This window comes from Mitosporidium daphniae (assembly GCF_000760515.2).
Source record: "Mitosporidium daphniae strain UGP3 chromosome Unknown contig-12, whole genome shotgun sequence".
NCBI classification, from domain to species: domain Eukaryota; kingdom Fungi; phylum Microsporidia; genus Mitosporidium; species Mitosporidium daphniae.
The window spans coordinates 1-21,131 of NW_013546700.1; the positions used below are offsets into that span (position 1 = coordinate 1).

General features: G+C 43.3%; 14 protein-coding genes across 14 annotated transcripts; 9 read left to right on the forward strand and 5 right to left on the reverse strand.

Moving 5' to 3' along the window:
• Positions 1-926, reverse strand: DI09_12p10 (uncharacterized protein; the record flags this gene model as incomplete). Its single annotated transcript, XM_013383851.1, has 1 exon — positions 1-926. A coding segment is annotated over one exon (926 nt), but the record flags the coding sequence as incomplete, so codon positions are not given.
• A 307-nt stretch (positions 927-1,233) lies between these two features.
• DI09_12p20 (40S ribosomal protein S0) lies at positions 1,234-2,061 on the forward strand (the record flags this gene model as incomplete). The annotated part of the gene is made up of 1 exon (XM_013383852.1): positions 1,234-2,061. The coding sequence occupies one exon, from the start codon at positions 1,234-1,236 to the stop codon at positions 2,059-2,061; it is 828 nt and encodes a 275-aa protein (XP_013239306.1).
• A 468-nt stretch (positions 2,062-2,529) lies between these two features.
• On the forward strand, positions 2,530-3,007 carry DI09_12p30 (putative cytochrome c oxidase subunit V; the record flags this gene model as incomplete). Its single annotated transcript, XM_013383853.1, has 2 exons — positions 2,530-2,758; positions 2,781-3,007. The coding sequence occupies 2 exons, from the start codon at positions 2,530-2,532 to the stop codon at positions 3,005-3,007; spliced, it is 456 nt and encodes a 151-aa protein (XP_013239307.1).
• A 31-nt stretch (positions 3,008-3,038) lies between these two features.
• DI09_12p40 (ubiquitin thiolesterase) lies at positions 3,039-4,597 on the forward strand (the record flags this gene model as incomplete). Its single annotated transcript, XM_013383854.1, is given in 6 exon segments — positions 3,039-3,380; positions 3,405-3,779; positions 3,808-4,041; positions 4,061-4,237; positions 4,269-4,419; positions 4,446-4,597. The coding sequence occupies 6 exon segments, from the start codon at positions 3,039-3,041 to the stop codon at positions 4,595-4,597; spliced, it is 1,431 nt and encodes a 476-aa protein (XP_013239308.1).
• Positions 4,598-5,009: 412 nt separating this feature from the next.
• DI09_12p50 (uncharacterized protein) lies at positions 5,010-6,809 on the forward strand (the record flags this gene model as incomplete). The annotated part of the gene is made up of 5 exons (XM_013383855.1): positions 5,010-5,489; positions 5,519-5,700; positions 5,729-5,941; positions 5,969-6,382; positions 6,548-6,809. The coding sequence occupies 5 exons, from the start codon at positions 5,010-5,012 to the stop codon at positions 6,807-6,809; spliced, it is 1,551 nt and encodes a 516-aa protein (XP_013239309.1).
• Positions 6,810-7,409: 600 nt separating this feature from the next.
• On the forward strand, positions 7,410-9,719 carry DI09_12p60 (uncharacterized protein; the record flags this gene model as incomplete). The annotated part of the gene is made up of 1 exon (XM_013383856.1): positions 7,410-9,719. The coding sequence occupies one exon, from the start codon at positions 7,410-7,412 to the stop codon at positions 9,717-9,719; it is 2,310 nt and encodes a 769-aa protein (XP_013239310.1).
• Positions 9,720-9,735: 16 nt separating this feature from the next.
• On the reverse strand, positions 9,736-10,879 carry DI09_12p70 (uncharacterized protein; the record flags this gene model as incomplete). Its single annotated transcript, XM_013383857.1, has 4 exons — positions 9,736-10,122; positions 10,171-10,226; positions 10,446-10,611; positions 10,835-10,879. The coding sequence occupies 4 exons, from the start codon at positions 10,877-10,879 to the stop codon at positions 9,736-9,738; spliced, it is 654 nt and encodes a 217-aa protein (XP_013239311.1).
• A 1,009-nt stretch (positions 10,880-11,888) lies between these two features.
• On the reverse strand, positions 11,889-13,360 carry DI09_12p80 (uncharacterized protein; the record flags this gene model as incomplete). Its single annotated transcript, XM_013383858.1, has 4 exons — positions 11,889-12,056; positions 12,221-12,337; positions 12,607-13,087; positions 13,155-13,360. 4 exons carry the CDS (start codon positions 13,358-13,360, stop codon positions 11,889-11,891), a joined length of 972 nt encoding a protein of 323 aa, XP_013239312.1.
• Positions 13,361-14,338: 978 nt separating this feature from the next.
• DI09_12p90 (uncharacterized protein) lies at positions 14,339-15,562 on the forward strand (the record flags this gene model as incomplete). The annotated part of the gene is made up of 1 exon (XM_013383859.1): positions 14,339-15,562. The coding sequence occupies one exon, from the start codon at positions 14,339-14,341 to the stop codon at positions 15,560-15,562; it is 1,224 nt and encodes a 407-aa protein (XP_013239313.1).
• Positions 15,563-15,603: 41 nt separating this feature from the next.
• DI09_12p100 (uncharacterized protein) lies at positions 15,604-16,152 on the reverse strand (the record flags this gene model as incomplete). Its single annotated transcript, XM_013383815.1, has 1 exon — positions 15,604-16,152. The coding sequence occupies one exon, from the start codon at positions 16,150-16,152 to the stop codon at positions 15,604-15,606; it is 549 nt and encodes a 182-aa protein (XP_013239269.1).
• An 848-nt stretch (positions 16,153-17,000) lies between these two features.
• Positions 17,001-18,186, forward strand: DI09_12p110 (mitochondrial ribosomal protein L3; the record flags this gene model as incomplete). The annotated part of the gene is made up of 3 exons (XM_013383816.1): positions 17,001-17,801; positions 17,834-17,911; positions 17,938-18,186. 3 exons carry the CDS (start codon positions 17,001-17,003, stop codon positions 18,184-18,186), a joined length of 1,128 nt encoding a protein of 375 aa, XP_013239270.1.
• Positions 18,187-18,287: 101 nt separating this feature from the next.
• On the forward strand, positions 18,288-18,530 carry DI09_12p120 (ribosomal protein; the record flags this gene model as incomplete). Its single annotated transcript, XM_013383817.1, has 1 exon — positions 18,288-18,530. The coding sequence occupies one exon, from the start codon at positions 18,288-18,290 to the stop codon at positions 18,528-18,530; it is 243 nt and encodes an 80-aa protein (XP_013239271.1).
• A 52-nt stretch (positions 18,531-18,582) lies between these two features.
• Positions 18,583-19,972, reverse strand: DI09_12p130 (uncharacterized protein; the record flags this gene model as incomplete). The annotated part of the gene is made up of 2 exons (XM_013383818.1): positions 18,583-18,765; positions 19,748-19,972. 2 exons carry the CDS (start codon positions 19,970-19,972, stop codon positions 18,583-18,585), a joined length of 408 nt encoding a protein of 135 aa, XP_013239272.1.
• A 110-nt stretch (positions 19,973-20,082) lies between these two features.
• On the forward strand, positions 20,083-21,063 carry DI09_12p140 (uncharacterized protein; the record flags this gene model as incomplete). The annotated part of the gene is made up of 3 exons (XM_013383819.1): positions 20,083-20,154; positions 20,510-20,838; positions 20,895-21,063. The coding sequence occupies 3 exons, from the start codon at positions 20,083-20,085 to the stop codon at positions 21,061-21,063; spliced, it is 570 nt and encodes a 189-aa protein (XP_013239273.1).
• Between the last annotated feature and the right edge of the window lie 68 nt (positions 21,064-21,131).

A 21,131-nucleotide genomic window follows, 5' to 3' on the forward strand; every position in this document is an offset into this window, starting at 1 on the left:
TTTATAATACTGAGGAGGCTTTGGAGAGACTCTGGATCAACACCACCATCCGGTTGCTGAGTTAGGATTTTGAAACAGGGGGAAGTAGATTCGATTTTTTTTAGTGTCCAGGGTATTAGAGGGATAAATCCCTTGAAAATCGAGCTAAGAGCTTTCTGCTTGGGGATCGAAGACGGATGGATCCTAACAAAATCAGATTGGTTCGTAAAGTCGGTATCAGAGACGTTTTTCAGGCACTTTAAAAGGATTGGACAGTGAGAAGAATCAATCAACTCTTCCCCCAAACTAGATTCTAGTATGGTGGTAAGTAGCTTATCATTATTGAACAAAAGATTTTTTGGGATAACTTCAAAGAAGATAACGGATTTGTTTGTCTGCATATACAGCCGAAACAGATCGTTTAGATTGTTCGGATCAACATTTGATGGATCCGGTAACTCGGCGATCGTAAGGCTACTCAGATGAAGCCAAAAAATGGGCAAGGATTTGGAGTACGAATCAACATGGCACGGTTGATGATGCTTACAAATGGAAATTGAAAACTTCAACAGCAATTTTTCTAAATCTGCACAAACAAGATCTTTTTGAAGGGGATTCAGATTCAGAAATCGAACCACCTTTGGAAAGATCAAAGACAACAAAATTTCCTTTTCTTCAATTAAACACGAGTCGAAGGAAGAAATCATATCTCGCAACAGATTGAGAATCAATATTGGGGCAGGTCTATTTTTAAACAAAAAAGCATCTAAGTAAGAGGAAATGGTATCTAACGAATGAGGGAGTGAAATCAGTGGAATATTTTCCGGAAGCAAGTGCCCGCGAAGAACTTGTGAGATTGAAGATGGTGCACCAAGTTTAAGAGTTTCTACATTAGACACATTATCTTTATTACTAGTCATTGATAATATCTCCGGAACGATTGACATTGATAGGTATCTCGGTAGCCCATGGGGAGGCCTATATAAAACAGATAAAAGCGATCTCAATTTTAGCAACATCGGTATCCAACAGTTTGGAAGCACGAAATTAGACCGATTAATTTAATTTAATTTAATTTAATTTGGTTTAGTTTAGTTTAAATTATTAAACCGAAATTTATAGCTTGATAAGGCAAAGGTACGAAATTCATCCCACAACCGTAACATCCATCTTTTTCATCAGTCATGCCCCATTTGATTTTCGGTTCACCCTTATTTTTAGGACAATTAACTTCCATCATTTAGTTACATTACCATGTCTACCTCAAGATCCCCCGCTGCTTTAAAGTTAACACCCGAAGATACTACTCTTTTGCTTGCCGCAAATACTCAAATCGGCTCGAAAAACTGTGAAACTTCAATGGCTCCATATGTCTTCAACCGTCGCTCAGATGGCATTTTCATCTTCAATCTTCTGAAGACTTGGGAGAAGATCGTTTTCGCTGCCCGCGCCATTGTTGCTATTGAGAACCCAGCCGATGCGTGCGTCGTCTCTGCCCGTCCTTATGGCCAGCGTGCTGTCCACAAGTTTGCTCAGTATACTGGTGTCAAAGCTATTGCTGGAAGATTCACTCCAGGAACATTTACCAATTACATCACGCGTTCCTTTAAGGAGCCTCGCCTGGTTATTGTCACTGACCCCCGTACTGACCACCAGCCAATCAAGGAGGCAGCTTATGTCAATATCCCAACTATTGCAATCTGCGATAGTGATTCTCCCCTAGCGTATATTGATATTGCGATCCCTGGAAATAACAAGGGAAAGCATTCAATTGGTCTTATTTATTATCTTCTTGCTCGTGAAGTATTAAGACTGAGGGGTGTCATTTCTCGTGACCAGCCATGGGAGGTTATCCCCGATATGTTCTTCTTCCGTGACCCTGAAGAGTCAGCTTCCGAGAAAGCGGAGGAGACTCCATTTGATGATTATGACATTTCCGATGTCCATCAAATGACCAATCTTCGTAACCGCGAGCCTTCAATGCTTGAGGTTGGTGAGAATGGTCCTTCTTGGTCCGAGCCAGCAGGCACATGGAACTCATCCGAAGCCCCAGTTGAAAAAGGAACATGGGGAGATGCCTAAGTCAAATAAATTACTTTTCCTAAATTCAGTTGCTTTCTTGGGTATGTGTCTTTTGCAATCAAGGAGATTATCGGGTTAGGATTGTGAGGTTTAGGGCCATTAAAAGGCCCAACAGCAAGGGGTCCAAATATTAAGGATACCCTGGCTCTTAACTTTTTCTGCAATAAAAAGCTAAATCTTTGTCCACGTGTTTACATGTGGCTTGGTATGTGCATGTATCATTTCGTGTGAGCATGTATCATTTCGTGTGAGCATATATCATTTCGTGTTTTAAAGTGGATGAATTACTCATAAAAAGATAGAGAAAAATGGCAATATTCAATATCCATGGAACGAGTACATTTGTGCTATTGCTTAACTTCTACACTGTTACGAGCTATGGAGTGAGCATCGAAAGTTCTAGGTTAAGCAAAAAAGAAATTACAAACATTTCAAAATGTGTCTTGATTTTACAATTAAACACTTGTCATGCTTGCTTCGCCAAAGAGCATTCATTCTCCGCTCAAGACCATTCTGTTTTCAAACCTTTTGGGTAGGCCATACTCAAGCTTCAAGGTTCCTGAAATTGTGGAGAGGGATTTTGAGAAGAGCTGGAGACAGATGGATTTGGTTGGAAAGTACGATATCCAGCAACGCCATGCAGAGCTCTCAAAAATGGACTGGAATACACTCACTCTGGCCACGAAGAAATCAAGTGGTGTATTTTTAATTAAATGTAGTGTACACTTCGGCTTATGATTTACCCCCAAAAGAGCATCCGACCTTTAGTAGAGATGTCACCATCGGGGTTGCAGCGGTTATGTTGCTAGCCTATGGCCTGCATAGCTTCTTCAAGTGGGTTGGAGGGCCGCCTCCACATACGGCGTCCCCTGAATGGTACGAACATACAAAAGCCTTAATGCGCAAACAAAACGCCTCTCCAATTAGAAAGCACTTTGACGATTAATTTTCCAATAAAAGGCTACAATTTAAATTTAATGGAAGAACCGTCTGTTAATATGAGCTGGGAGGGCGGCCCTTCCAGCGCTCTAGCTTCCGGCGCTCTAGATTCCAGCGCTCTAGCTTCCGGCGCTCTAGATTCCGGCGATCTAGATTCCGGAACTCTAGCTTCCACCTCATGCCCATATCTTGCTTCGGTCGATCGGGCACGGCTAGACTTTGATTTTGAACGGATATGCTCTGTTACGCTGTCCAATTTCAACATCTATGGTTGTCTGGTCTGTGGGAAGTACTTTCAGGGCCGGAATCGCTCATCTCCAGCATATTTTCATTCCCTTAACGATGATCATCATGTCTTTATAAACTTGCAGGATCGAAGGGTTAGATGTAAGTTGTCATTTTAGGTTTATTCTCTCCCCGAAAACTATGAGGTTCTGGATTCTTCTTTAGACGATATCAAATCTTTGATTTGCCCCATGTTTTCGGCAAAGGATGTCCAAATGCTTGACACTGTTAGCAGGCAAAAACTCGATCTTCATTTCGAAAAAATGATCATTCCAGGATTTATAGGCCTGAATAATATCAAGGCAAACGACTATGTAAACGTTGTGGTGCAAGCAATTTCTCACATTCCAACCATAAGAGACTATTTCCTGCTTGGTTCAAACCGATTCAACCCCAAATTCACTCATCTTGTTAGCACGTTTGGAAACCTGACTGCCAAAATATGGAATTTCCACCCCTTCAAAAACCATGTATCTCCTCACGAGCTACTGCAAGTAAGATGCGGGCTTGTTGATTTTTTAGACCATTTCTTTGGAATCTGCGAAAAAGTATTCTCTCTCCAAGAAAGAAGATCCCTCCAAGTTTTTGGTTTGGTTCCTCAACATTTTACGGGTGCAAATTTACACCGCTACCAAAGGTACCATTTGGCGCATTACTTTCCATAAAACAGAGGATTTAATTGCAAACGCTTTTCAAGGCAAAATTCGGATCATCAGCCGAAAGCCTTCCGATCCAGTGATGATCAAAAAATTTGGCGTAAAATCCAAGTATGAAGATCCCGCTCAAGATAGTAGAGAATTTGATCACCTTTTCAGTGACCGAAAATACATTTTTCACGCTTCAACTGGATATTCCTCCATCGCCATTATTTTTGGATGAGAAAAAATCCGGAATTATCCCTCAAGTGTCCATCATCGACTTGCTTTCGAAATTTAATGGAACTACTGCTCAAGTACAAGCTCTTTTTTGTATCTTTCAACTAGGATTTGGGGAACATCGTAAAAGAGTACAAGATTATTTCGCTTCCGGCATTTCTAATTTTGCATGTTAATCGATTCAAGAAAAATCAGTTTAAGCTCGAAAAATCGCGGACCATCGTCAATTTCCCATTGGAGGGGCTATCCGTTTCTTCAGGTATTTAAATCGGTGCCAATTTGTAGAAAATGGTGTCAAAAACTACAGGATCATTGCCAATATTGTCTTCGAAGGCCAGGAGGATCCAACGATTGGCCAATATCGTATTTATCTTCTCAACAAGGTAGGCAAAGTTGTGTGTGTATATCTTGGGCTAGTCAACAAACAAGTGGTATGAAATCACGGATCTGGATGTAAAAGAAGTGCCGCCACAGAATGTATTTATAGCCGAGTCCTACATAATGGTAAGCGTTTGAAATTTATTTTCTCTAGTTTTGGGAGCAGCTGTAGCTTTTATAAATAAACCAAAAATCTCTAATTACTTGAACGGAATTGGGCGTCTTTTTAAGTGCAGTCCGTACATAGGCATCCCGTTTTACACGAACGCTGCAAAGCCAGTTAAAACGCTCGAGTACATTGAAGACTTGTCATTTCCAGAAAGGAGCAGCAAATTTTTAAACTTGAAGGAGCAGCAAATTTTTAAACTTCAATGCCATTCGTGTAAAACGTGAATGTTTATATTTATCGGCGGGCTAGGGTTAGCGTGCTTTATTGGAATTTAGCCCAAATTTCATTCCTATTTTGATCCCATGGTGCCGAAATATAAATCTTTGGTCCAAGGTGTGGCCGACATATATGCACGAAAAATAAAGCCTGTAGAGGAATATTTCCAGTATCCTATTTTCTTTACACCTTCGCTGTCAGAGGCCGAGATATTGGCAAAGCCAATGGTCCTATTGCTTGGGCAATACTCGACAGGAAAGACCACCTTTATCAGGAGGATTCTGGGAGAGATTTATCCAGGGTCTCATATTGGGCCTGAGCCTACCACCGACAAGTTTGTTGCGGTCATGCATGGTCCGGACGCCCGCGTCATTCCTGGAAATGCAGCTGTCGCCCAAACGGAGAAACCCTTCCATACGCTTTCGCAGCATGGATCTTCGTTTTTATCAAAGTTCCAAATTTCGCAGTCTCATAATGCGCTTTTGGAGTCTGTGTCTTTTGTCGATACTCCTGGTGTCCTTTCAGGAGAAAAGCAACGACTCGGACGCTCCTATGATTTTGCCAAGGTTTTTCCAGAACATCTTAACCCTTATAGGTCTGTGAGTGGTTTGCCGAAAAATCCGACGTTATCCTTTTGCTGTTTGATGCGCACAAACTGGACATTTCAGATGAATTCAAGAGAGTTATCTCTGCCCTGAAGGGCCATGACGACAAAATAAGAATCATCCTAAATAAGGCCGACATGATCAATAGCCAGCAATTGATGAGAGTGTACGCGTGCTTTGTTTATTTATTTTGCACTTAGGTATGGGGCCCTAATGTGGTCACTGGGAAAAGTTATCCATACGCCCGAAGTGATGCGTGTTTATATCGGGTCTTTTCAAGAGAATCCAGTGGCTCTCGATCCGTTCACAGAGTCCCTGTTTAAGAAGGAAACAGCGGATTTACTTGACGACCTTTATATGCTTCCAAGAAGCTCTTCCGTTAGGAAAATCAATGACCTTCTGAAAAGAACAAGGTAGCCACTGTGTGCTTTACTTTTTAGGCAATTGCGCGTACATGCACACCTGATTTCGGCGCTTAAGCGGGAAATGCCATCGTTATTTGGAAAGAGTGCAAAGCAGGCAGAACTGCTTGAGAATCTTCCGATGATTTTTACCAAAGTACAGAAACAGACGCAATTTCCGCCCGGAGATTTCCCCGAAATCAACCATTACAGGTCGATTTTATCGGAGCAGGATTTCGACAAGTTTCCGAAAATGTATCAAAAGCTACTAGATCGACTTGAACAGGCGATTTCAGAGGATCTTCCCCAATTGATGAGAGACTTCCCTCCTGGCCCAAATATCCCCCCGCAGCAAATCTTCAATCCATACACAAACTCAAACATCAATCCCAGCTTTTCGTTGCAGAAGGAGACGCCCAGTTTTTCATCACAAAATGAGGCCCCCAACTTTTCGTCGCAGAATGAGGTCTCCAGCTTTCCATTGCACAAGGAGATAGAACAAGAAAACGAGGAACTCGACAAACTTGGGGAGCATGAGAAGACTGAATTTTCTCCCAATGCTGGCGATGCCACGCATGTAAAGGAGGAGCGAACGGATGGAATTTGGACCATTTCCAGGGCTAATGAGGAGAATTTTTCCAAAATGTTCGACAATTTGCGGCCGATTGACGGGAAAATATCGGGAAACCAGGCCAAGATCGTGTTTTCAGAGGCAAATCTGCCAAACTCTGACCTTGCTGAAATTTGGCAGCTTGCAGATCAAGATTCAGATGGCGCCCTTACTCTTCACGAATACATTGTGATGATGAAGCTGGTGCAGGTAAAGATGCAAGGAGGCGCCATCCCCAAAACCCTGCCTTCGCAACTGAGAAAAAAATAAACGGCCTGTAAAAAAGAAGAACGTTAACTTGAAATACTTTATTAAGAAGTTAGATTACGAATAAGCGCTATTGTGTCGCCTTTGAGCATTATTCGGCCTAGGATGAAAATCAAATGTCATTACCGAGTTCAGACCTGGTCTGTCTTTTTATTGAAATCTCTACTGCAGCATCAAGTACAATGTTCATAAACTCATCAAAACCCTAAATGCCTGTAAAATAAAAGACACATACTATTATAATGCCCTCCATCCGGGCATCCTTGTTATCGTAAAGCCAAATCTGGACCGGCGATTTTGACTGGAAGAGCTTAAATATAACACTGATGGGCTGGACCATCAGCTTTTGCATTCTTGTTGTCGTCGTCGAAGAAGACATGATCAAGCGCTTTTGGGTGATTATAAAGTTAAAAACTAAATTGAATTTACACAATTTAAGTGGCCCAACTTTTCATGGCCGTGGTGGCGGTGGCCGTGGTCCATTTTGCATCGTCTAGTTTTGCAAAAAAATTTGTCTCCACCCTGTCCAGTAGCAAACAATGCTTTAGCAAAATCACCTTTGAGGCATTGTTTATACACTTTGTTGGCACCCTAAAGACAAACATGCTCGGCCGCAACAAGGAGAACGCTGCGTTTAACCTTGATGTTCTAGCTGGAATGCAGGGATTGCTATCGGATCTCAAGCCGCATTTGGAATCATCTCATAAGAAAATATTTTCAGAGCTGATTGACGAACTGAAGCCATCGCTTGGCTGGAAATCCGGCTCTTCATCGCCGTTGATCGTGTTGCTGCAATTGTTCTTTTATTTCTCGTCTCAGCAAGATCGGGCATACCTTATGAGAATCTTCATCGATCGTCTTTCAGGAAATAGCCCTTCACGGTTTGGAGATATTTCTAGAAGCTCTAGCAGTCTGATTAGCCAATTCGAGTCTCTAATCAACCATTCCACCGCCTTAAATGGCGAGGCTTGTCAGCTGTTTTTGGCGTACATTTTCAACACCCTAAAGTGGCTTGAAATGACCCCTCGCAGCGATGTGACGCGAGCTGCTCACCTTCACCATGAATTGGAGCTATTTTTCTGCGAAGGACACGAAAATACCGCGTTCAATGGTGCAGTCTCTGCGGATCCACGGCTGTGCCCTTCCCCTGCAGCTGGCTTGTCAGCCTCGCCATGTTCAATGCTGCACATCAACATGAGGATGATTTCGGATTTTTTTAAAGCAACAAAGCCAAAGGATCCTGTTTTGGACAATCTATTGGGCCTGAAATGCTGGGAGCTTGCCTCCTTTTCGCTTGTAAAGCTGTATCCGTTCAACGCATCTACTGCTGCAATTGGAACCGAGCTAATCTGCTATTTGGACCTTGATTTGATGCTTTTTCCTAAATTTGATTCTCTGCCTCTTGAGGTCAAGGTGCAACTGATTGAATTGGTTGCTTTTGTTCGCAATGACACCTTAAAAGACACTTTGGTGGCAAATTGCATATTGCCGTATTTTTCGAATAGCTATACGCCGCCTGTCGTTAACACGGCACAAGATGTTGATTTTTGTTTTATTTTGGTCTCAAAGATCTTTAAGATCGTCACCACCAAGACGATGAGAAAGTTTTTGGCATCTTTTATACAAAACGCTACCAATGATAAGTACTCCATCTTCTCTATTTTAACCTTAGACCAGAAAATGCGGTTGGAGCAGGCTCTCTTTATTGGCTCCAAGAGAGTCTTCTCAGAAACGCCTGATCTTTTGGCGCAGTTTCTAAACCTATATGCAACCCTTAGAAAACGGTACATTGAAAATGCACATTCTGCCCCATCATATGCGTGCTCCGTTGACGTTGTCAGGCCAATATACAAATGGAATTCACATGTCTTGATACCAATATATGGCGTATTTGGATACAATTCAATGACAGCGTTTTTGGAGCAAATCGAGCCATCCTTGTTTTTGAAGGACCCAAGGATACTTGTACAAGCTTTGAGCCTATTTTTCTCCTTTTCCACGTCAAGACTCACCGAGGGCTGTAGGCTGCTGATCGACAAGCTGCGATGCATACCAAAAGAGGATATGCAAATCTCATATCGCAAAGACAGCCAAAACATTTCCAGCCAACATGCATTTTCAGCCATCAATGACATTTGCCGGGCTGAAATCACTTCGAGCCTGTGTGCCACGATTCAGTTGAAGAACATTTTCCCTGATGTCCTTTTCAGGGAAAACTTATCACTGGCATCGATTTGCTCCTTTTTTACAGACCATGGCGCGTTTATTTTGCTTGTCGAGCTTGCGGAAAAACACCCCCTGAAGACGGTATCTGTTGGCACGCTGTATCGGGCCATGATGTCCCATTTTTACAAGCAGAGACACCTGTTTTCGTATTGTGCTCTGCTGAAAAGGATTCTTGAAACGCAGCCGATTGAGATTTTTATTTCAAGCCACGAATCGCACTCTTGCAGTGTAAAACGCTCGTTCTATCGAAATGTGATGGCCCTCATTGTGATGAACGATGCTCTTCTGCTGCTGATTTATTTAAAGAGGCTATCGGTGTGTACGATATTGCTGAAGCGGCTAAATGGGCCTCTTGTGTCCTTCATCAACGACTCCATTTCGGCACTCAATGCCGGCTATTCGGAAGAGTCTGTCAACATCCCATACTATTTGAGCGTGCAGTTTTGCAGGGAAAATATGCTTTCCAGGAAATTGAGGTCCATGGGCGTGGAAAAGTTTTTCTCCAGCCAGCCTGCTAATGTATCGCTTTACGATCTCTCTTCCAGGCTGGATGAAATCAAAACGTGCGGGTTTCTTGACACCAGCGAAAAGGAAATCTTGCTTGACACGCTGCAGGCAAAGCCCTACCTGGTCAACATGCTGAATGCCCTCAAGATGCTGAAGGAAAATAAAACATTTGTGCTGTAACTTTGGACTTGCAAATTTATTCGATAATCGACACAAACGAGCTGTTTTCTATGATGCTCCTCCATGAATTGGGCATTTTGGGCCTGTTTGCATCAACAGCGGTCAGCAACAACGACGAGTAAAGATTTTTCAGAGTGTCAAACGAGGTTTGATCGCCGCCGTTGTTGATGTTTTCCAATATTCTCAGTGTGGATGAAAAGTCTTTCAAGCTTAACAGCTCGTGGATGGTGAGCGTGAAGTGCTTCAAATAAAATTGCAAAGCGGGCTCTCGCTTGGCTGAATGTGTCAAAAGCGTTTGCAAATTAAAATCGACAATCTCGGAAATGATGCTTTTGTAGGCCGGGTTGATCAGCAACAGGGACTCGTCCCGAAGCTCATAGAAGCACAGCAGACACGAGCAGGACTACAGAAAGGCGGCAAAAGGTCGCGCCTTACCTCCAAAAAGTCAAACGCCTCTGTTGGCAGCGACACGCTGACCGGAAGATGTCTCAGGGGCAGCATGTTTTGCTTAAAAAACGAAACAGCGTCAAAAAAGCAAGGCCGCGTGTTTAGAAACTCGATCCATTGCAAACAAAGCACTGGAAACGTTATTGCCGAATGGACGGTCTCCATGCTGGACACGCCATATTTGTCGCCAATGTGATTCAGCAGTCTGATAGCATCGGAGGAGCTGCCGTCGCAAATCAGTTTAAGCATTTCTAAAAGGCCCAACAAACACGCATGTACCTGTGCGCTCATCAATGATCGGCATGTGATTGCAATTTGCGCTGGAAGCGGCACGTAGGGTCTTGTAGTACCCATTGAACGCAAGATACTCGGAAACCAGATTTTCAACGCGATCCGTGGCTTGAGGGAACGAAGCTAGCTTGCCTCTTATGATCGTATTTGAGGTCTACAAAGTCAAAACAACGCAAGCCCAGTACGATCAGATATGAGTTTATGTCGAACTTGAAGGATGAAGGATTGAAGGTAATGAAGAGATCGTAAATGGAGTTTTTGAAGCAGATTGTGGGAAAGATAACGGACTCGCCGTACGGAAAGTCTTGGTTCAAAATTGTGCCGTTGTACGTGAAAAAGACCCTGTTGAGAAGCCAGTCAAACCCGCACCCAAATACGTGTGGACTGCCGTTTTCAACGGAAAACAGCGGCCGCGAAGGCATTCTATGCACATAGATGGCTCCCTCCATCGGCGATAGCGCGATCGAGCTGCAATCAGGACAAAGCCTTACTTTTGATACGTGCCAAGCCTCCTGTTATACATGAATTGCGTGGTCGAAACGCCAAGGCATATGTCGTCGCTTGAATTAGACAAACCGTAGAGCGGTACCGTAGCGAGCTCAGGCTGACCTCAAAATAGGAGATTCGAAAGTTGCACTGAAAAGGGCCGTTGGTGCGCACCGTCTATGCTAAAAGCGCAATGCATACAATGAATTCGTCCCTTTTGCAAAGCTCAGAGGGCTGTATGGAGACCTTGAAATCTCTTGGCGAAATCTGCTTCAGATGGAGCGATTCTTGCACGATGCCATACAGAGACAGCGAATATGTTTTCGGATATCCGAGCACCATGTCTCGATGCGGGCTTGCCAGCATTTATTGATGCGCTGTGACAACTGCACCACTGGTGTTGGCAAATTTACACAACCACATTCCGCAATTTATGAAGGCAATGCAAACTTTATTTTTCAAATGCCGTAAATGCATGGTCACGTTGCCTTCAATTCCCAAATGCTAGCGAAAATTTGAAAAAAGCACTTACTAAACTTTACAATCATCGCCCCCAGTGGCAGCTAGATTTAGGTGGTTGCTCCACGCCGTGCATGTTTGTGCCGATTGATGCGTCTTCACGCGGCCAAAAAGATGCCCGCTGTTTGCGTACCAAGAATATAAATAGCCGTCTGGCGAGGAGCATTAAAAGAGCATGCGCGTACCTTCGCTTCCGGAAAGCACAAGGGTCTCGCCCAAGCCGCCAAAGCAAGACCGGATTAAATATTTTTCTTGCACATATCCTTTGTATCGTTTGAGAATCCTCTCCGTTTTCAGCTCGAAAAGAAGAATTTCGGCAGTCTCCAAGCCGATCAAAAACAACGATGAGTTTGACGAAATGGTCAGAGACGTGATCGATTCCATAAAGTCAATCGTCCTAGCGTTGATGAGCAAGTGGCGTCGAACCTAAGCAGCATTTTGCTCTGCAAGTCGAACAGTAGAATGCATTTCTCCTGCGACACGGCAAATAGGATTTTGGGGTTGACAGCACAATCCAGCGAAATCGAAGAAATCCGGAATCCCGTCCAGCTGTGCTCGACCCGTGGAGTGGCCGAGTTGGAGATATCCTATCGCCTACTTAGCAAGCAAAGCCGTTACGTGGATCATCAATTGCCTATCAATGCCGCCGGAAATAAATTTCGTAGAACTGAGCCAGCAGCAGCAAGTGATGAACGACTCGTGTTTTGAAATGTGGCAAATAAAATCCCCACACTACCAGCATTAAAGGGCGAACGTACGTTGATATCCCAAGCAGAGATGATTTTATCGTGAAGCGTTAAAAGCCGCGAATCAAAATAAAAGGCTCCAAAGTGCACAGCCGAGTCGTGATAAAATTCACAATGCTTCTTCCATGTCTACACGTAAATATCAGGCAATTGTGCACAGTGGTCGACCAAATCACGGCCCGTTGATCTCTTGATGTGGTAAGCAGCAGGGAGGAATCAAAGTTAAAGCAGGTATACCAGATCTCATCGACATGTTCATAAAGGGAGCACACTTTTTTTGCCGAAAAAGACTTTTTGTCGCAAAAATGGTCGAAAGCCAGCGATTGCTCCTTCAATGCGACAATCTGGGCATCAATTGAGGGCGATTAATGGTTCGGGCACGAGAGCGTCTGGAATACCTTGGCCTGTGCCAAAAGAGCCCCCAATCGGTTGGGAGACGGAAGAAATTCTTTCGGCAACAGCTTGTCCAATTCCACCAAAAGTTGCTCTTTTTTTTGCAGAAATCCCGCCCCAAATAGACGGTTTGAAAGCTGAGGCGTGTCACCAACCCAAAAGACAAGTGAAAACAGCCTCTTGTATTCTGAAATGTTTTCAACAACATAACAAAGAACCTCATCTCTCAAGTGCTTCAGTGCCTGGAGGTCTTCGCTGTGGAATAAAAGGTCATAATACTTTTGAACACTTAAAAATTGGTTGATTTTCTGGATTTCAGTCAACGCCAGTGGTCTAACCTTAATCGCGATGGCGTCCACATCAAGCGAAGACAGTAGCCTCGCGTTTTCTGCAGCCGCATTTGAAAGCAAAAATTCTTTCAGCTCAGCGGAGGGCATTTTGGGAAGATTGATATTCGTTTCTCGCTTTAGTTGCGCTGATATTTGGCTAAAAACGTTAATACTGCGCGAGAAATTGAAACGAATTGGGATGCATGAATACAATTTCAACTTACTGAAAGCCAGATTCATCTAAAAATTGAGCAATTAACTGAAAAATTTCCTTTTTTGAACACAATTCAGGGTTGGTAAGAAAAAAATTCCCAGAATTGCCAAGAGAACAAAGAGAAAGGGCCGATTGATCAGCATGGGGCTTGCCCTTTTTGCTCAAATGGATATTGCCATTATTGATTTGATTCTGCTCAGAACTTAAAGAAATCATTGCCCTCTTTTTCCTATCAAGGATAAAAAATGCTTTAAAACTTTTCTGTATTAATTAGTGAGGAAGACATTCAGTGATGAAATAACAAAGTTTACTTTAAAATCAAATTGTACAAACGAAAATTTAATCGTGTGCTTTATTGACACAAGAGCAAGCAAACAGGGGAATAAAAAGCGGTCGGGGAAAAAGAGTCCGGAAAAGTGGGACTCGAAAAGGGAGACTGGCGTCATGTGGGGGGAAACTTGTCTAAAAGATCATGGATTTTTTTTTGAAAGTCCTCTCTAATGTTGTTTGGAATGGAGGCTAGCGGCAATTAGTGCAAATCGAGCCTACCTTCGGCGAACGGCATCAGTTCGGTGAATATTTCGTCAATTGTAATCCGCTTGATCGAGGGCTGCTGAATGGAAATGAGCTCTATGCACAATGATCAGCCAAAGCGACACCGTTACCTTGGCATTTCTTCTCGATAGCCGATGGCCAGGTAGATTCGGCCAGTCTGTTTTTCAAGTAGCTAACGAGCCTAGAATAACATTTTGATTGTACTTTTCTCGCTGACCGGTCCTTTCTAAATACTCGGTTGCTGCTGATTCTGAGCCCATTGAATTTGTAGACATTTAAAAATTAAAGCCGGGATCGCCAAATTATTTTTTCATTTTGGGCCTACTCCGATTGCATTCGTAATATCGCAATCCTTGCATTGAAATGACACACACCGCAAGCACGGAGCATTAAAACGATCAGTTGCCCCTAAGCTAGTATGCTTAGAAAATGGTGCAAAATGACTGATTTGATCCTCTCGGCGATGATAATGAGCTTGGTTTGGGTTCAATCCAAGTTGCCCACCAAAAGGGCAAAGCCGGGTCGCTTTCCGTGGCTACAATGCCACCTCCAGGGAAACAGGACAGTTTTCCCAAACTGCTTGCCTCGCTCATGGCTTTTGCAAGTTTACCAGCCGATAACAAATAAAATTTTCAATTTATGAGCTTCTCAATTTGGCCGATCTGCTTTATTGCCTTGCTTGTTCGGATTGCAGTTTCCGTCTTTTCTTTATGGTATGATTCGACTCATACGATTTCATTTACAGACATCGACTACTTTGTTTTACACGACGCTGCGGGGTATGTGTTCCATGGAAATCAATCTCCATATACAAGAGAGACTTATCGATACACGCCGTTTCTTGCATATCTGCTGCTTTCGAATTTCTATTTTGATTCACTACTAGTTGGGAAGCTGCTTTTTTCTGTCTTTGACGTAGGCACTGGAATCCTTTTGTATTTTATCCAAATCAACAGGGCTATCCCTGCTGCCAGTGCAATTAAATGGACCTCCATTTTCTGGCTGTTCAACCCGTTTGTGATCGCCATAACGTGCCGGGGGAACGCCGAATCGATTATTTGTTTCTTTATATTGCTTTTTTTCTACTTCCACTCGGTTGGAAAAACCACGATATCAGCGATTTTGTATGGCCTTTGTGTTCATTTGAAAATATTCCCCATTCTTTTCAGCGTTCCGATTTTGGCAAACTTTTATCATAAAGAAAAGAATGCCAAAAACAGGATCCTTTCAATACTTCCTGTCAGCGGCGTTGTCTTTGCAATGATCAGTGGCGGCATGTTTTTTGTTCTGTTGATAGCCTTTTATCTAACATACGGGTTTGATTTTCTTTATGAAACGTATCTTTACCATTTATCAAGAAAGGACCATCGGCATAATATGTCGATTTACTTTTACTACTTTTACTTATTGCCTCATATCCGATTATCTGAACACGTATTGCTGGGAAATTTCTTGAACCTCGCTTGTTTTGTGCCCCAGTTTTTTTTGACCCTGTTGATTGGATTCGTTTTTTGCGATGACTTGGCATATGCGTTTTTCCTGGTCACGTATTGTTTCGTGTCGTTTAACAAAGTATGTACCAGTCAGTATTTTGTTTGGTACATTTTGTTTTTGCCTCTTGCTGTGCACAGCATTTCGATTGAGTTTAAAAAAATACTTGCTTTGTGCCTGCTTTGGGTATTCTCTCAGGCCATCTGGCTTTATAACGCCTACAGGCTCGAATTTCTGGGTGAAAATGCTCACCTTGACGTTTTCTTATGTAGTTGCTTATTTTTTATTTCAAACATTGCCATTTTAGCTGCTCTAATTGAGGCTTACAACCCGCACAGCGAAATCATTGAGGGTGGTGTAAAGGAAGATTAATCAAAACAATAAATACAAGTTGTAATGAACCAAGTATCGTATCACCTATTACGACCCTGTTTCGATGAACGGTATGTTCTGGCATCGTTGGGATAATAGTGGTCTGGCTGTGTTGCGCCAGATGCGGGGAATGTGGGAACCGCAGGAGGAAACCTGCCAGGCTGGATGAAGTTTGGAAGGGTTTGATGGGAAATTTGCCGCGGATATTTGAATGGCTCAAAGTGGCTATGATATCCATTGATGTGGTGCGGATCTGGCGAAAACAGCCTTAATGGATCTTCAGCTGGAGATGGGAGATTCAATTCTCTGTTCTGTGAAATGCAGGGGGGCCCTGATCGTGGTGAATACATGTTTGAAGATGCATGGCAAGCTGCTTCTGCAGGTGCACACCTGTACGGTGTATACGAAGTGGGCCGGGTTTTAGGAGAAAGTAGGCCCAACTTTTGAGCAGTCTTGTGGCACGGTTCAGTTGGGTAAATCGCGGAATGGTCAGTAGTTGTATGCTGCCTGTCAATGGGAGAAGCGGGGGCACACTGATTTGGAGATGCGGGAAACTTGTTTTGATCAGACATGTCGCTTTGAGATTGCATCTGATGGATCGGAGGAGGGAATGGCAGTTGCACTGTAATTGGATTGGACCTAAGGTGGAATTTTACACAACCGCGTACTCTCTTTCTTGCTGCGATTTCCTTATATGGTCTTCCCGCGTCCTCTCTTCCTTCAATTGCTTCAACTCGCTATTTGAAATTAGAAGCGCAGGTACTCTTTGATTGACTTTAAATTCAAGAGCTCTCTTTTCGCTTTGATCAGAATATCCTTTTCACGCTCGATCTTGTGTCGATAGTGATTAAGCAGGCTCCTCATGTTTTCCATTTGAAGCTAAATAATGTTAGCGGCACTGAAAACGATACTTTAACGGCCTCATGAGTAGCCAGTAGCAACTTTGAGGACGAATTAAAATACTGAAGAAGTTCATTGGGAAGCTACACTGTTAGAGGGCGCGAAAATCACCTCTCCCACCAGCAAATAATGAGCAATCGGTTTGAGGCAAATTGAGCACTGGTGTTCACTCGAAGCGTCTTGTGGGCGAAAGCAATTGGTACAAAAAATATGGCCACACGTAAGAAGAGAAAACTTGAGCGATTCAACAGACCTGGGGTGCAGAAGCACCTGAAAATAGGAGTATCCGCTAAGCCCCGTCCCTTGCTTGACCTCCACATTGACATGGTCGCTTAATTCAACAAAGCACATGTTGCAATGGATCCACTCAAACTCTGAATTCAGGGACCCGTATGCATCAAAACACGGCTCATATGCGGATGTACTCATCATCAGTTAGACAGGATGGCAACAAAAACACATTCATGCATTTCGGAAGCCAGAACAAATGTGCAATTAAAAGGCTGGATTTTAATTTGTGCGCTGACCCCCAATACCAATGTTGATGAGGAAATTCTGGCCAAAGGCTTCGCCGCCCACTCCAATTGCACTGTCTAGACATACCAAAAAGGAGGCTCTTTGGTACGAAGATCCCGATTATGTGATTGAAAAAAAAAACCGCCTTCATCCAACCATCCACAAGTATCTGAAGGTTGAAAGCAAAATCCCCAATGCAGTCAAACCCAACGCACTAAATACCTCGGTGAGCTTAATTGATACCAAGCCCGTTCGGGATGTCATCAATTCGGATGCGCTTTCGGTTTACAAAACACTGCCTTTGCAGCAAAGGCCGTACATTGCCGGATTTTCAAAGCGAGTTGGTCTTGTTGGGTTCAAGTCCGGAATGATGTCCTATTTTGACCACGTAACTGGAAAAAAACATGCTGTCACCGTAATCAGATTTGAGCATGTGCAGTCTCTTCGCATAACCTCTGTTGGCGCCAGGCGAGATAGGGGGCTTTTTTCCATCGACGTTGGGGCTGGAAGTCAAGATCCCGGCAATATGTCAGCGTGCAGAAGAAGCTATTATGCTAGGTTTGGCGTTCCATTTAAGAGAGTCCACATGTGTTTTTCCATCACAAAGGACGCAACAATACCTCCAGGTATGTTGCCGTTTGTATTTTTAGGGACCAATTTATTTGCCGCCCATTTCGTTCCGGGCCAACTTGTGGATGTAAGATCAAAGTCGATCGGGAAGGGATTTCAAGGGCCCATGAAGAGGTGGGGATTTAAAGGGCTGCCCGCATCACATGGCGTCTCCCTTGCGCACAGATCGCATGGAGCAACGGGAATGAGACAGGTAGGGTTGGGTTGGTGGGTGTCTTATTCTAGGATCCCGGCAGAGTGTTGCCAGGCAAAAAAATGGCCGGAAGAATGGGCGGCAAATTCAAATCTGTCTTGCGACTGCCTGTAAGCTTTATTTTGACCATTTGTAGGTTTTAAAGGTCGATACAAAATATAATTGTATATACGTGCGCGGGTCAATTCCCGGCCATGACGATTGCATTGTTAGGGTCAAGGATTCGCTCAAAAACCCAACATTTGCAAAGAGCCCGCCTCCATTCCCCACATTTATCGCGCCCCAAAACCAGAACGTTCCACAAGTGATGGTTGCGGAGCCCGCTTTTTACCACGACAAAAAGACCCCCATCAAACCCCATGAGCTGATCAAGCTCCTCAAATGACACATAAATTATAATTAATTTTTTCAATTTCACTTGCCATGAATAGCAATTTTGCTTTTCGGTTCTTTTCCTCATCGTTCCCGATTCGGAATGCCTACAAGATGGCAAATCTTTCGATCCCATCAAAGGCGAGTGGAATGCGCTCCTCGTTTTTTTCGATTCCGGAAATGCTTGGCACGTTCGGCGGCTCCCCGTTGTTTTCGTCTTCATTCCAACAAATTCGCGGGTTAAAGGTCGGTGTTTCCATCACTCGTCGCTGTGAAAATTGCTACATCGTTGTGCGGAATGGAATTAGATATGTTTATTGCAAAGTCAATCGCCGTCATAAGCGTCGCCAAGGGTGAGGGCTCTCCCTCACCTTACATACGACTGAACCCTTTTTACCAATAAACAAATTTATTCAACTTTTTTAATCGATTCAAGCGTATCCCACACATCCGCATCATCGTCAGCATCATTATCATCATGGGCTTCGCTATCGCTGTCATGGACAGCATTATTTGCATTTCCATCAGTCATCGATATGTTTTTGGCGAGAAATTCGTTGGAAATAGCGGTTAATTGCTGGGTGAAATAGACCTATTTGATGATAATGAAAGGCCACATTACCGATAGTAGCAGCCTTTTGTCGTTGACTTGATAAATACGTAAAAATCGATCTAGCCCCACAGAGACGAGGATCGGCAACTTTTCGAGACAAAAAATATCCTGTACGGCACCCACATGGTCCCTGAGCTTGCCAAATGGTTTTCGTGTTCTCTCATCAAATAAATTGATGCCACCGCGGGTATCGGTGAAAATTAACATCCTAGTAATAAGGAGGGAGCTTGAAACCTCATCTTCGAGGAATAATAAAGAGCCGTAATTGGATGCTCTGAAACTATTTTGGAGAAAACCGCTTTGGTCGAATTGGCCTTATAATCATAGAATCTCAATTCCTTTTGTGCAGTGCTTATGGCGATGGCAGATTGAGATTGGGAAGACGGACCGTCCATGAATGTTATTCCGGTGATGGAAAACTTGGGCTTCATATTTAATTCATTGTGCTCCTCCTACACATTAAAAAAAGAAGCACCTTTGCAGCCTTATAAAAATTGACCAGAGAACTGCATTGTTCGTCTATCCGAAACACGGAAAGTTGACACTCATCCCCTCCAATTGCAAAGATGGAATCATTAATGTAGGATTCGTTCCAAAACACAGATAGTATCGAGGCTGCCTTTGGAACAGTTTGCTTTAAAATGAGACATCTTTCTTCCGGCTCTTCTTTGTCATACAAATTGGGAAGAAACGCCTGAGCATATAGCAGAATCCCATCAGAAGAAAGAACCGCAAAGTTTATATGCCTATCTGAAAGAAAATCACAAAGTACTTGGATTTTTGCAAATAACAAGAGAATGCAATTATTTTGCTGCAAGGTAAAAGGCATTCCGAGAGAAAGGCTATCTTAAATGCCTTCCGCTGATTTACAGCAGTTGCGCGAGAAAAATACAAACATCCATCGGAACATAAAAATATGGAAAAATATCCCTAGGTCATATGATGAGGGAAATTAAATTACCAATGAGGCATCGCCTTGTAGAGTTGAAATTTTTTTAATCGAAACTGCTGCGTTCGAAGCGGACTCCAAATATTGCGAAGGGGTCAAGATTGTATTCGTGTTGGGGACCAGCGAAGTATCTTGGCCATTCAATATACCACCACTATCTAATATGCTTTGCATATCAAAAGAAACAGACTTTAACTGGCCACAGTTATCGCCCACGAGAAAGGCTGTACGAGACATAGCTGCTAGTTAAAAGTTTAATTTCAACTTTACACTTTGCGCCTTCAATTTAATTTATATATCAAAAAAGGTCCATCAAAGTGGGCCAACAAACAAAACTATAGATCTAAATGCATCACATTTTGAGCGCTCGAGGCATGCTAAAAGCGCCTCCCAACCCTAACGTAGCATTAAGCGGGAATGTATGTCCCGGTGTAACCGCTTTTAAATGTTACATTCAAGTTGCTATTATGGGAAAGCTCTGATGCATTTGATATTAAATCGCGACCAAAGAGCAGGAATAGCCAATGTATGACCTCAAACCCTAATGTGCAGCTTTCATAACTCAAATCACATTGTTGATCATAAATTTAATGTACTCTGCTACCCAACGCTTTGGATCGGTTCTTTCTTTTGCCACGTCCGTGGCTCTGTCACTCGCCGTACTGACGGCACTGACGACATGGTTCATAACAAAAGAGCCGGCAAATATTTCAATCAGCATAAACTCTGTCAATTTGTAAAAATGGTCCCCATCTCACTCACCATAGAAAGCAGGGCAAGGAGGGCCATTACGTGGTCAGAACGACTGATCTGCTTGATGTTCTTTCGTCGCTAGATGTCGACCTTAGGCCTCTCTTTAACTGGAATGTGAAGGAGGTCTTTGCGTTCTTGGTGGTCGAATATGAGAGTACAAGGCCCCATGACAAGGTCCGCATACACAATGAACATGTTCTTTGGGATCGAGTGATTGTCAGCGAAAACTTGGGCAAAAGCCTCGTCAAAGCAAACTCTGTGCGATTCTCAACCCTTAAGCATAGATTCCGCATCTCCAATCTCAGCAACAAGTATCCCATTGCGGATATTAACAATTTATTCCGAAATAAGTAAGAATCTACACTGCTCACGCTTCTTTCTAGGGACGCTATTGCTGAGCTCAAAGTGACCCTCAAATGGACCACGTTTCCATGGATTGGCGCCATTTTCCACAAGGCGTCCGACGAGCGATCGGTCACATTTTCGCTGACTCAGAACGGCCAATAAATCAGCGGGAAACCCCGGCAACTTTGCATGAAGAGTTTCGTAATTTTGTACCTTTGTATGATGATTAAGCACATAGGGGATATAGGACACGCGCCTGCATCCATACTGGACGCTTCTTGCGATGCAAAAAGTTTGT